Source organism: Pholcus phalangioides, unplaced genomic scaffold (assembly GCF_987345545.1).
Source record: "Pholcus phalangioides strain wild (caught in Gottingen) unplaced genomic scaffold, Ppha-v1.0 ptg000010l_1, whole genome shotgun sequence".
NCBI classification, from domain to species: domain Eukaryota; kingdom Metazoa; phylum Arthropoda; class Arachnida; order Araneae; family Pholcidae; genus Pholcus; species Pholcus phalangioides.
The window spans coordinates 37821994-37835675 of record NW_028301603.1 but is presented as its reverse complement, the minus strand read 5'-3'; the positions used below and the strand labels follow the sequence as shown (position 1 = coordinate 37835675).

General features: G+C 36.7%; 1 protein-coding gene across 1 annotated transcript in view; it reads right to left on the bottom strand.

Annotated features, from left to right (window-relative positions):
* Positions 1-1038: 1038 nt before the first annotated feature.
* The window catches only part of LOC149081401 (uncharacterized), a 39177-nt gene continuing 26533 nt past the window's right edge, over positions 1039-13682 (bottom strand). Inside the window, exons 26-31 of the mRNA XM_089238220.1 lie at positions 12680-12819; positions 11375-11467; positions 11157-11217; positions 10939-11053; positions 9788-9921; positions 1039-8459 (exon numbers count right to left, since the gene is read on the bottom strand). Coding sequence (XP_089094346.1) covers positions 8049-8459; positions 9788-9921; positions 10939-11053; positions 11157-11217; positions 11375-11467; positions 12680-12819 — 954 coding nt within the window. The 3' untranslated portion in view covers positions 1039-8048. The remainder of the gene's footprint in view (positions 8460-9787; positions 9922-10938; positions 11054-11156; positions 11218-11374; positions 11468-12679; positions 12820-13682) is intronic.

The following is a 13682-nucleotide window of genomic DNA, read 5'->3' as shown; positions in this document are numbered from 1 at the left end:
CCCATACAATTTACGAACATGACAATTACCCGATAAGGATTAGTCAACAAATTGATTGTGTGTCAGTCACTCATACTGTCACCCACTCAATCATTCACTCACTCTGACTACAGTTACTGTACACTTATATGGCTGCTCACTCCCTTGGTCATTCTTACAATCACTCTCAATTGCTTGCCCATAGTCATTCACTTATCTCTTATACGATTGCTAAGTTGATCCCATATTCACTTGCTCAATCACTCACTGGGGATGTGTTGTTGGCACATTGTTTAGCCATGACTTTTCTGTTGGTGAATTATTATTAGTATGTGCATTGCATGACAGTAAATTTTGTGAATCCTAAGAGTAATGCAGAGAGAAAGAAACTGATCAATGAGTGACAGACAGTGAGAAACCAGGTCAGTGGGTCACCACAAGTGACTTGGAGCATGTAAATGACCAAAAGAGTAAGAGCAGAGGCTTATTTATAGTTTTGTCGCCTATGGGCTACATAAATTTTGCTGTCATCCTCCCATTCTATAGTCTGATATTTTCTTATCAATTTATTTCTTGAATACTCTGCCCTGTGCTATAACCTGCTTACCCCAGCTCTGTAAATATGCTTGTCACTCTTTTGGTCACTCACATGGTTACACACACTCTAGGTCACCCAGGTGGGTTTGCTCACTTACCTGGTTCCTTGTTCTCTAGGTCAAAATCCCATGCTCACATACCTATGCATGCTCTAATTATAGGTCAATTTTTTGGTCGTTCACATGCCTATACATACTCTACGTCAATCTTTTGGTCAGTTCCATGCTCTCACATCCTCCTGGTTACCATTTTAGCCCCTGATTGACGTAGTCCCTAGCTTTCTAGGTTACTCTTTTGATCATTCACTCCTATATATGCTTGCACACTCACTTGCCTGGTCCCTTGTGAGTCACCAAAAGATTGACAGAGATAAAGGCAGCATGTAAGTTTTTTCCATCATTACAAGTTGCAGAGGTCGATTTTAACAACAGGCACACACACAAATAAAGGCAAAAGAAAATGTTGACGATAAAGCTTTTTATTGCAACAAAAGTAAAGTCTCATAGTTTTGTTCATTAAAAACATGATTAATATCGAGATTCTACAATTCTTTTTTTTTTTTTCGCTACAATGACAGAACTGCCAGGAAAAAGCGTTTTCACAGTTTTGTATGGACAATATATTATTATCCAGTGTCACATAACCCTCTTGGAAAAACTATCACACATTCTGAGGCCCTTAGAGCTTCAAAGGTTTACCAACACTCTTCTTTTCTTCAATAAAATTACTAAGAAATGGTTTCTTCAATCGATTTACTTCTCACCAATCAAGGATGCTCAACCTTTAAGAAAGTGGTGGGCCACTCAAGTTATGCGGGAATGTGCCATGGGCCACTTGATAGGGGCCACCAAACTGACCTGGAACTTTGTTGCAAGTCATTTAAGTGATTTGAAACTGCACAGTGGGTTCCTTAAATGATCCCAAAATGTGCTGATCAGTTCATTTTTACGAAATAAAATTTAAAGCCATGGGTGCGATATCAGATGACCCCGGAGGTAACATTTGGTCAGCGGGGTCATGGGTTAAGCATGCACGATTTAGTGCATATATGCTCAACTCATGGCTCACAAGTCAAATGTGACCCTCTGAGTCATCTGATGTGACATGCGACCTCAAATCTGGTTGTGTAAACACTAAATAAGGCAGAAATTTCAGGATCACTTACGTTTCCCACAGTGCAATTCCACATCTAGTAAGTGGCCAGCAGCACATTTCTAGGTCACTTAAGTGTCTAGCCACATATTTTCAAACCAATGAAGTGGTCTGCACTCTCTTTGAAGGTTGAGCACCTTTGAACAGAGGCAGGAAGATGCCAATGGCAGAACCCTGGGGCTACCACAATCAGTCCCATTAGAGCCACAAAAGTAATTTGTGGCGATGAGCTTTGACAGTTTGACAATTGATGAGCTTTAAACAGCTCTGTTCCGCTCATTTGCCTTTGAAACGACCGTAGGAGTGTTCCAAAAATGATAGAATGAGATCATTTAAACTTTTCCCGAGAATAATTAAGCTGTGTGACATGACAATAACATTCTGTATACTGCTCAGTGGAAGGCAGTCCAAGCAGTTCCATCATGCATCTTTCATTACAATATGATAATAGGACCTATTCTACACCATAAGATTCATGAAGTGCGAACAATATAGCTGCTTCGAAGGACGATGGAAGAAGACATCGGTAAATATGGAAGCAGTTGTTATATTAAATGCAATTCCGCAACAATCTAGACATATCTTCAACAAACATATATATACACATGGGGGTTATTATTATCAACAGCGAAGGAACAAAATGCAGAAAACATACCATCTCGATACTAACAACTACATCGATAGTCTCTCGACACACACAAATATATATATTTATTTATTTAATATTGAAATTACGAAAGAGGCAGTGTTCGTTCTGTTAACAACTGTGTTACATATAATACACATAAATCGCTTCTTCTGTTAATTACAAAAAAAAAACTACAACGTCCGTTTCCTAAAGCTACTCGATTAAAGCCAATATTAACTTCTCGATACAGTTCAAAGTTAGCACATTTTTCTTGCAAACACACATCATCTTAAGATCATAGATTAGTTATAGTATTAGTAATAGAATTAGAATTCCCGTTTCTAGGATATTGTCAAAGAAATATTCTACAAAAATCACACACTTATTCCTTTCTTACATTTACAGGACCAGTCAAAAACAACATTTTCCGATTTTAAAATTTTACTGCACTGTGGTTGCTGTATTTAGTTTGCGAGGTACATACTTCAAAAAGTGCATCCATTGCCGCCATAATCAAAGGATGAGAATTAGGAAGGTTTTTGTACGGACCCAAAGGAAAGGAGATTTTCTTTCATGAAAATTACGTAGTAGGAACGACGTCTTTCCCTGGAAAAACGTGACATCATGCTAGCCATCGTTGATTACAGCCAAGTCGCCAAACCTTAGGTCAAATAATTTGTCATTACTACCACAATCAAATTGTAAAAGGAACGTGCGAGTAGCGAGGGAACACCCCCCATTCAAAAGTAAGGTCCTTTTGTATTTATAAATTGGATATTTTTCATCTATTAATAAATTCACTGGGTATCGAGGCACATCATCTGAGGCAGATTGGAGGTTGCTGAACAGAAGCCGTATTGTTGTGAGGAGGTGCCCGCCTCAGTGGTGTTGTTAAACAACATGGCGTCTTGGTGACAGAGGAAGAGTATATACAAATGACATGTGGTCAATAGTGATTCTGCGTTACATCAGCAGCTGGTCACATATAAGAAGACGCTGAGATCGTCTGGATGAATTCCAAGTTTGTCTGCAGTCACATCTTCTCTGTTTGTTGGTATACTCCACTTGGGGAGTCTCTCATACAAGGTACATGTCATCTCGTCGATTTAACTGTCAACAAGGCCAAACTGACATTAGATGTTTGTCAACGAGCTAGCCATCAAATAAAGTGGTGTATCAATGTTTCAGTGGGCAATGTCACTCTCTTGGGGAGGGGGGGATGAAATAGCTAGAAGGAAGGGGCAGTAAAAATTTCCATTGGGTCAAAAATTAGGGCGGACATATGGTCATCCAAGCCATATGGTTATCTCACAGGCTGTCGAGAAGTCAAACCAATGCTGAGTGGTTGCCATCATGCTAGCTATCGCCAATGAGAGCCAAGTTGTCAAATGGTAAGTCAAAATTTTTCATTACCACTCAAATCACACCAAAAACAAAAGCCAACTGGTCAAAAAAATGTGACTTCGTGGTAGTCCGCGTCAATTATTGCCAACTAATAGAGCAAATTGCCTACTCCTGCTTTACCGTACACCAACTCTAGTCATATCGCCATACAGCAATTATATACCAATCAAGTTTGGTCGAAAATGAAGGTGTCATCTACGGGTAGTAGCCATAGATGGGCCATGTGATCGCTGTTTCACACATTTACAATGCATTTAAAACTATAATAAAGTAAATACCCGCAAAAATCAATACAACAAATACTTTTGTGCATTAAGGTTTTGAAATTGGACGAATTCTTTTCTGACTCGCCTTGCATCTATTTGATTCGATAGATAGGTAATTTAAAAAAAAAAAAAAAGGTATAAGGCTTCCTGTTATACATATCTTCCAATCACGGAAAGTTTGATATTGCAGAATATTGTATTTACATTGATAAGAAATCTAACACACAAAAAACGAACAATTAAAAAGAACATAGCTTTCTGATTTAAAAGTAAATGGCGAATTTCTCTTTTCCCAAAGACAATGAAAACTATTTCACAGCTTTCATTTTCTTATTCAGGGGTCGTTACAGAAGAATAACTATAAAAATTTCATCGAAGTAACTTAGAATTTCTTTCACCTGTCGAGCATTTGTCCCATTACTGTGTAATTTTGCAACTGAGCTAATTTTAAGGACAAAAATGAAATAGAAAAATCCAGACAAAAAAAAAAGAAATATAATAAAAGTTTCACCAGGGGGAAAAAATGGCGACAAAACGTCCAGATCTAAACATATGAAAAAAAATACCTGAGAATCAAAAATACAAATTTTCGAGAATCAAAGCCACAAAAAATAATGGAATGCAATAAATAAGGGTATTAAAATCAACGGTTCCACAGTACATTGATAGTTTGAGATGTATAGTATTGGGTGTACAAGAACCGAAATTGAAATTCACTGGGAACACAAGAATGGGAATGCAGCTTAACAACTAAAGAGAAACACTGGTATAAATGGACATATAAATGCATAAGGTACAAATGCGATAAACTGTAGACCAGGGGTGCACAGCCTCTGGCCTGAGATGGGACAGGGCAAAATGCGGCCTGAAAAAAGTTTCCACCCAGCCCACCAAAGCTGTTCCAAAATAAATGTATTGATACACACAATGTAATATACACCTACGCTGCTGAAAAAAAGGGGGCTTATATTATCAAATAGGTTGTTTTGAAGGAGCTCTAGGTCATATTCCCTACGTAAAAAATATATGAGAATTCATGATAATTTCAGGAAAATGTGGAACACATTGCCCATTATCACAAATAAAGTTCTAAAAGGTCTCCATTTATAACTGAGAAATCACCAATGACAGGAAATGGAGCACTTTTGTGGATCGAAATGTGAATCCCCGGGAAAAAGAAAAAAAAACATTTAGTTTGAAGAATATGTGAAAGAAAATTTCTGCAAAATTATTGTGATAGCCAAAATTATGGAATGTTTTGTAAAACAAAGGTCACACATATAGTCAATGTATACACAAACCAGTTTCTGTCTTGAGGGTGTTAACAATATCAAATAGCTGGCCTGTCGACCAAAAAGGTTGTGCACCCTTGTTGTAGACTCTCACTAATCCGACACATATCTATCCAGAGTTATGGCGGATTACTGGAAGGCAATTGAAAAAGATTTAATATCGTCAACTTCTGCATATAGACACACGCAGGGCCAAATTTCCGCATGGGCAAAATTCAAATAGCATATATTCATAGACTAACGAAACATCTTTGACCGCAGTTTTGCAAGGGGACACCTAATTTCTGTTTTGCCCAGGGCTCCACTCAGATCGAAGTTGGACTCTGGACACACAATAACATATATTTTCTTCTTCCACAGACGAAGGGAGCCATTCCCAGAAATGGCAGATTACTATATAGTCCAGAGTAGGATAATAGAGAGTCTATTTTATAGAAATAATGTTTCAAGACAAGAAGACACCGTCATATGAGATTCTGTAAAAAGAAAAGAAACACAAATCCCGATAGTTGAGAATTCTTCAAAGCAAAAGAGAGATGAAGCAAAAAAGAACAATATTAAAATGCACAAGACGTAATGAGAATAATATGAAACTACTATATAAAGTCGAAATGTCACTTGATTCAAGTAAAAAAAGAGTCCCGATTAACTTCCAGTTATGAGAATCTTTCCATAAGGAAAATAAAGTGGGGAGAGGTAAGAAATCGCTAGTTAATCTACAAATCAAACTACCTTGCACAATTTGATCCAGATAACTAAACATCCGATATCACTTCAGGAAAAAACATTTTTTTATCAAGCAAAATTTAGACCTTCACTTCATGAAGGTAACTCTGCTCTGCAGCACAACACCCATATTTAGATATAAAATATTCTTCCATATTAATGTTTAAACATATAGATTGATTGAATCGATAGATTTAAGATAGACTATAGATCCTTGAATTGTTTTATATTATAGCGATACCAATGAAGAACTTGGCAATAATGTTACATTCAATGTCATATTTTCAATATACGAGTATATTTACACACATAAAAGGCTCTTTACACACTGGAAACGCCAGCTAAATGCTAACTTTCAATGGAGAGATTCAATTTAACTCGTTATCTGAAACCATGGCATATCTGAAATTAATCATTTTATCAATATTAACCAGAAAAATGATAGCGTTTTCAGTTTAACGTCCAGACAGGCATGTTTCACTAAGTCAAACATTTGAGCGTGTAAAGAACCATTAAGGCAGGATTTTCCAACCCTTAAGGCATATGCACACTACTCTGACGTGATGTAGGTACATTACAGAATTTCCGCAAATGAGAATCAACAATGTTACACTGACTTGATGCGGTCTTACGTCACGTCAGAGTAGTGTGTAGCAGCCTGTAGGGTTTGCTTACATGACAGAATGATAGAGAGTGGAAGTGAAGAAGGAACATGCATACAGTGCTGGAGAAAAAGATAAGCCGTAGGCATGCCAGTACTTAGGGATGGCGTTTGATCCAAGGAACTAGGGCTGTCAAGTCAATAGAGGTGTCTCTTTTGAGAAAATTCAAAAATTTAGTTTAATTATTGAGAGCGCAGTTAACCAAGGCAAATTAAATTAGGTATTAAATAGCTACTCAACTCATGTGATTAATACATGTTTCTCCATATTTTTCGTTCAACACCAGAGGAGATACAGTGTCACAATAATTAGTGTTTCCTTGTCCAGAATAACAAGAGCTATATTAACGATTGTTCACAGTCAGCATGACAGTTTAAACTTTTTCCTGAATAAGAATCCGAGTAGCTCTGATATGCAGATATTGAGGTTTCTTTAAACTTGCAGTTGAAGTATTAAAAAAATGACACATTCAACAGCATTAATTGTCTCTCCTATGTCATTCATAACGTAAAAATAATGCACGAATACAGATATTAAGTAGATTACCAGGTGCAAACATTTAACATTCGTTTATCAAAGAAGTTTTTTTCAGAGAATTCCAATTTTTTGGAACTAACGTTGCATTATCGTATGTGCTGCGATGAAGAAAAATCTGGAACAAGTCAGAAATGCTGCACCTTATATAAGCCTCCGCCTGGTAAGAGGTATATCAAACTAGCATGAACAATATATCTTTTATCGTTAAAATGTCTGGAAAAAATTCTCAAAATAAAACATACAAATGTCGCAGCTTTTCTCCTAGAAATTATGGTAAGAATTTCATGTCTATTCAGCTGCAGAATGATAATAAGAAAATGTCGAACGATGAAATTTTGACAACACAAAGGAACAGAAAACAAAAATGTATCACACGAAATATTTCGAAAGTCACGACAAATAATAAGACTCTAAAAAATTTGAGATCTAACATTCTTATCCTACATCAGAAATACGGCACACATGACGCAGTTTGCTCTGCATACACGAGAACATGTGGCGATACTCTCTTAGTAAAAAAATTACAAAATTTTAAAAAAGAAATACAACTTATGTTTAAGTGCGAAATAGTTGATTTCTAATGTAATCGATAATGTGTTTCAAATACATACGTATATATATATATATATCCACTTTTTTCAACACACATTGGATGCAGAGTCCGATTGAAAACAGAGAAAATGAAGTCTTTCACTAAGTAACGCTTTGCTATAACATAGACAAAAACAGTTCAACGAATAAAACTAATTACAAAAAAAAAAATTGCATTAATTTTCCTTCTTTGAAAGACCCTAAAAAAAAAAAATTACACGCAACCATATTCATACCAGATAGAATTTTCTGGGCATTTCTCATTACTCATAATGTTGTGCGTGGCAGAGTGGTCCATGTTGTTCTTATCATTGTAAGATTTTTTGGAATGTCTGGAAGCCTCGGACAGCTCTGGATTGCTGCTTGAATCCGAATTCTGGTTTATTCTTTGCAGAGCCGATGTTGCCATTTTGGACCCTTGTTGGATTGGAAGAGATTGGAATGTATAATCCAAGCGCGGCTGGTAAGGTGGGACCTGCTGCACCGGTTGCACATGCTGCCCATACCGCTGAGGAACCTGAGGATGGTCAGACGCGTTCGTGAGATTCGCTATCAGATTCACAGTCATGTTGTTCTCAAGAGTCGTGTGCTGAGGCCCACAGTTATGACCGCCGTTGGAAGAGCTCTACGGTAACAACAATGAATATAATTAACGGATGTTGAGAACTATTTTGCACATTGTCGAGTATAAATATATGGTTACTACCAGATAATAAAATTTGAGAGTTTTAGGTAATTAAAAAAATGTAGCACATCTTGACATTCAACTTCAAAATAGGCTACAACTAGACAATTAGCAACGCAAGTTCAAGCAGAGTAAATAATGCTTAGTCTACTGCCTGATAGAAACATAAAAAATTGAGAGATATAGATGGCTTCTTTCTCAGCCAGAGATATCAAGGAAACAGTTATTTTCCGGATATTATGCTGAGGTGAGCTCGGAAAGAAAAGTCATCACGTCTCCGCCGGGACTCGAACCCAGGCCTCTTGCATACCGGCAAGCATGCTGTATGCAAGAGGCCTGGGTTCGAGTCCCGGCGGAGACGTGATGACTTTTCTTTCCGAGCTCACCTCAGCATAATATCCGGAAAATAACTGTTTCCTTGATAAAAAATTGAGTTATCTAGTTATAGTACTCACCAACGATATGGTAGATCAAACATTTGATAAACTAAATGTAAAACTGGATGGTTTGCTCAGTGCAGATATTCAATTCAATCATTGTTTTAAAAATAGATGGCTAAACCTACCAGGTTAAAAAAAAATAGACTAGAGCAGTGTTTCTTAACCTTTTTCAGCTCATGGCCCCCCCCTATGGATCACATTTTTTTTCCCGTGGCATCCCTGTCCTATCCAGGGCCACACCTCTACCCTCATCAAAGATTGAGATACTTTCTATTTTTTTTTGAATGAAATTTTAATAAATCAGATCAATCTCTGGAATCCTGGCTAGGCATGGACTCAAAAATGGCGGATTATCATCTCTCCCAGAAGTCAAATTATATGTCAAAAAACAGTCTGTGTAAAATACGGTACGATCCAACGAACATGCATGATAAATCGACCCTTCCAACACATCAACCGTTGCTCTGGCGGCGCTCCATACTTAGCTGGAAGTAACATATGAAAATCATATAGTACCAGATCCCATATAGTGCAGTCCCCCTCCCTCCATTATAGACATGAAGACTCGGGTCATGCCCACATAGACCCAAGGGTTAAGATGACCCTGGTTCTATGAACAGATCTGATGAATTCTGAAAGTAGTAATATTTTTTTCAACCATGTTTCACTTTTAAAGCTTTTTTCCTCTTCACAGCTCTCTATGACTCCCTTTCCCACCTGCCGTGGATCACCTTTCTTCTGATTTTCTCTTGTGCCCCCCCCCCCCTAGAATATCCCAGGACCACAAGGGGGCCATAGAACCACTGGACTAGAGAACTTTTATTGTACCTTTTCGGCTGTTTGAGAATTTATCACAGATGACCTAGGATCAATATTCAGTTCTTTGGAACCTCCACCCAGACCAACATCACGAACTGGTATATGGTCTTCCTGACACGAGTCTTCAGGATTAGCAATACTCGCTGAAAAAAATGAAAAAAACTAATTAGTACAATAGAAACAAATATAAATCATAAAAATGAGAAAAATCAAAACATACATGCATTTGCTGTCCCGTTTAAGCCAAGATTATGAGCAGCTGCACAAGCTGAAAATGCTTCCATGCATGCAAAATCACAAAGTACATCATAGGTGGACACAGCATATCATATCCATGCTCACACAAGAAACTGGCTCACACCAGGGCTAGACAAATCGATTGCCCAACATGCCTGGGACCTGTATAAAGTTCTGAATGAGCAAGCATTTTTTCCCCAACGATACATGCCAAACGCTGGCAAATAAAACATTGATTTTGTGTATCTTTTTAAGTTACATGCCCAGATTGGCATCTAAATTTTTGGATAATTTTTCCAGCCCTAAAGCTTAGTTTTCTGTGGTTCTCAGATTCAAGATGTTAATGCAGGCCAATTTCCCTGTTAAAAAAGTCTCACCACTAAGAGCAAAAGGCTTATAACGGTGAATATTCAATCACTACACTTCACTCAGTTTGAAAAATAGACATCAGCATTAAACATTCATGCAAAAAACACTAGATACAGTCAGACTGTTAGGTACACATGTATATTTCAACACACTTCATTCAGTAGTAAATTGCCCATGGCACTAGACCGGAGTTGGGCTCAGTTTGAAAGGAAGAAAAAGCAAGGAATGTGTTGTGTGCATTACACACAGTGGCGGCCATACATAGAGGTGAACATCACAATTTGGGAGGGATTTGCAAATGCAATAAATAAAAACTTTGAAAAGGTTTTAAAACTTTCCTTAGCTGAGCTCAAACAAATGGATAAGCTGCTATGGCCCTCACTGGAATTAGTGCCCAGGGATTGTGAATTAAAATGGTAATTAGTCAGTGTGTTAAGCCGCATGCACCAATGAATGATTGAAACATAAAAAATATTCATTTTCAGCATCGCAAAATTTTAAATAATGCTTTTTACTATTATTATTTTTCAGGAAAAAGGGAAAAAAAATTATACCTCTATTCAGCTGATTCCAGTTGTTGGACTTCTTTGGCCTTCTAAAGCTACAGTAAAGGCTGGAATCAGTCGAGTTGTCAGAATGGAAACTTAAGGGATCATTATGTTTCGAGTTCTGAAATTGAAAAATAAAAAATCATAATTAAAATTAGATAATCAGATCCATGCAGTGTTTTAAAAGAAGCACAGGCTAAATGTAGTTTTATTAGCATACTCACCCTGAGATAGGCAGAACGAGTGCGTCTCATTCTTAGAGAACTGTTCAAAGGATTGTGTTTCCTATATTCAAGGACAAAAAATACTGAAGTGAATACATTTTCTAAACAAAATGCATGAATGCGTGATAAAAAAGAAGTCTAATCTCTTATTTATCCTCTAATTGAAAAAAAAAAAATGCAGGAAACAATATGTTTAAAGTGTTTAAACAAAAAATCACCTTTTAGGTGATCTTTGAAGTTTCTGGCAATGGTCACTGATTCGCTGTTCAAGCTTCTCTTTCTGTTGGCAAAGCTCCCAGAGCTTTTCTCGACTGTGAAAGAAAAAATAAAAATAAATCAAGAACTATAACAATAAAAAAAAAACTGGTGTTTTGCAAATTTGGCATTAATCCATTGTTGAACTATTGTCGAATTGTGAGATAATGTTTGCCATATAGTGAACACTAGGTATCACAATTTTGAATGTTTTGGAAAAAACACATTTGAACACTAAGCGAAGTGTATATTAAACATTATCCACCACTGCGCCAAACAAAAACAACCTTATTTGTACTTGACTGTTACTAATTGCCTATTTGTAGCATACTGAAGTACATGTCAAGCTTAATTATTTTCAATCACCCAAAAACCTAAATTTTTTGAGTAACTTAGTTGCATTATTCAGCTGAAATAATATTCATTTGGCAACCTCATGCATGCGCAGGCCAAAAACATTTGAGCAACAAATTGTGCGGGAACACTGTACAGTAATCAACGATTACCCAAATATGCACAAACCTGGACAAAATAAATATAGACCTATTAAATATATAAATTTGTAAAATTTGAGAAAATTAAAAAAATCCCCTTTCCTTTGAAATCTTCGGCATTACAATAATGATACTACACCTTACTCTTTTCACTAGTTTTACTTGTCCACGATTTTAAACTTTGCCGAAAATTTGCAGCAGCATAAAATCCTAGAGAGGTATTGTTTTAGACCAATGCCATACATTGGCAATCCTATTCTTGTTTCAACACTGTAATCTTATGCACATGAAAGCGGGTTAAACCACTACATAAAGCTGATTTCTAATGGCTATGCCCCACAATTACATCTTAATTTGAAATCCAGACATGTGGAATGAGAGCTTGGTGTGCAAATACAAATACAAGGCCACAACAGGCAAAATGCCCAACGAGGTGGCTCCACCTAACACCACATTCATATATCATTTCCCCTGTGGCAACATAAAATTCCCCCCTCCCCATCATTATATAAATCTCATCTCACTTCTCATTTTGCAAGAGGACAACAAATAAAGTCTAACCCTGTGATCTGCTCTCTCTGATTTACCACAAGCTTCGCTTAGCACCAGAAATTTTCAGTGAGAAAATCTTTCATGCATAGGGATTACACAGGTTCAACTGTGATTCAAATATAACACCACACTTATAGCGTCAGAATTATGTGAAATAAATGGTGGATTGTTTAACCATGATTTGACTGTATATGAGCACACCCAATGGGCTGCAATACTTACAAGCTTGTTTCCTCTTTCCGGAATTTTCCATGTTCAGAGACCAACAGCAATAATTCATGGTACTGACCCAGCAGTACTGACACATGAGACATCAGTGATTGCTGCTCTTCTTCCAAAAGTGTATTCTTTTGTGACAGAAGCTGCAAAATTCAATGCATAAGAAGCTGTTTCAAATAAACTCAGAGAATTCAAGCATGAAATCAACACAAACTCGAACATAATTTTTTTAATGCTATCAATATATGATCTGAGGTTGATATTTATATTTATGGTTTTATGATAATCTTTGACTTGATAAATAGTTTAATTTTATTTATTTACTCTTTATCAAATCAAAAATTTACATTTGCTAATGCTCACGTGAGCTTGAAAATGATTCTATATGGCTGTTGCCGCTCGGATGTTTCCATTCCTAAGCTGGATTTAATATGACGCATGCATGCACAAATACAGATGCTATCTCTTAAATCGCCACCATTTATAATGACAGTTTTTGATATTCCCTGCTGAAGAATAGAACAATTAATGTTCTATGTACCCTGATACATTGTCACATAAATTTGAGATTTACCCTGATACACTGTCGATCTACTTATATGCTCTCACAATTTCTTTTGTGTCTAAAACCAAACTTAGGAGAACCACAAAAGTTCACAACCGATTTCTGGTAATTGCTACAGTCAAAAAAAGAAGAAGTGGGATGCAATTTTATGCATGAACCAAAAGAACAGCCCAATATTCTCAAAATCTTAATGCAATTGATTACGTTAGAGCCATTCCATAAATAGCAATTATAATGTGTATTGATTCTGTTGACACAAAATAAATTAGATTGAAAGTTGGTTGCATTATTAAAATTCTCATAGCTCACTTATCTACAGGGAAAAGAAATAAAAGTGGGAGGCAGAATGTGTTGGGAGTGTAATTGCGGGGGACCAATTTTCAGGATCCCATCGCTGGTTTGTGTCAACTTCAAGGGTAAGACTAAATGTGCATACAAGCA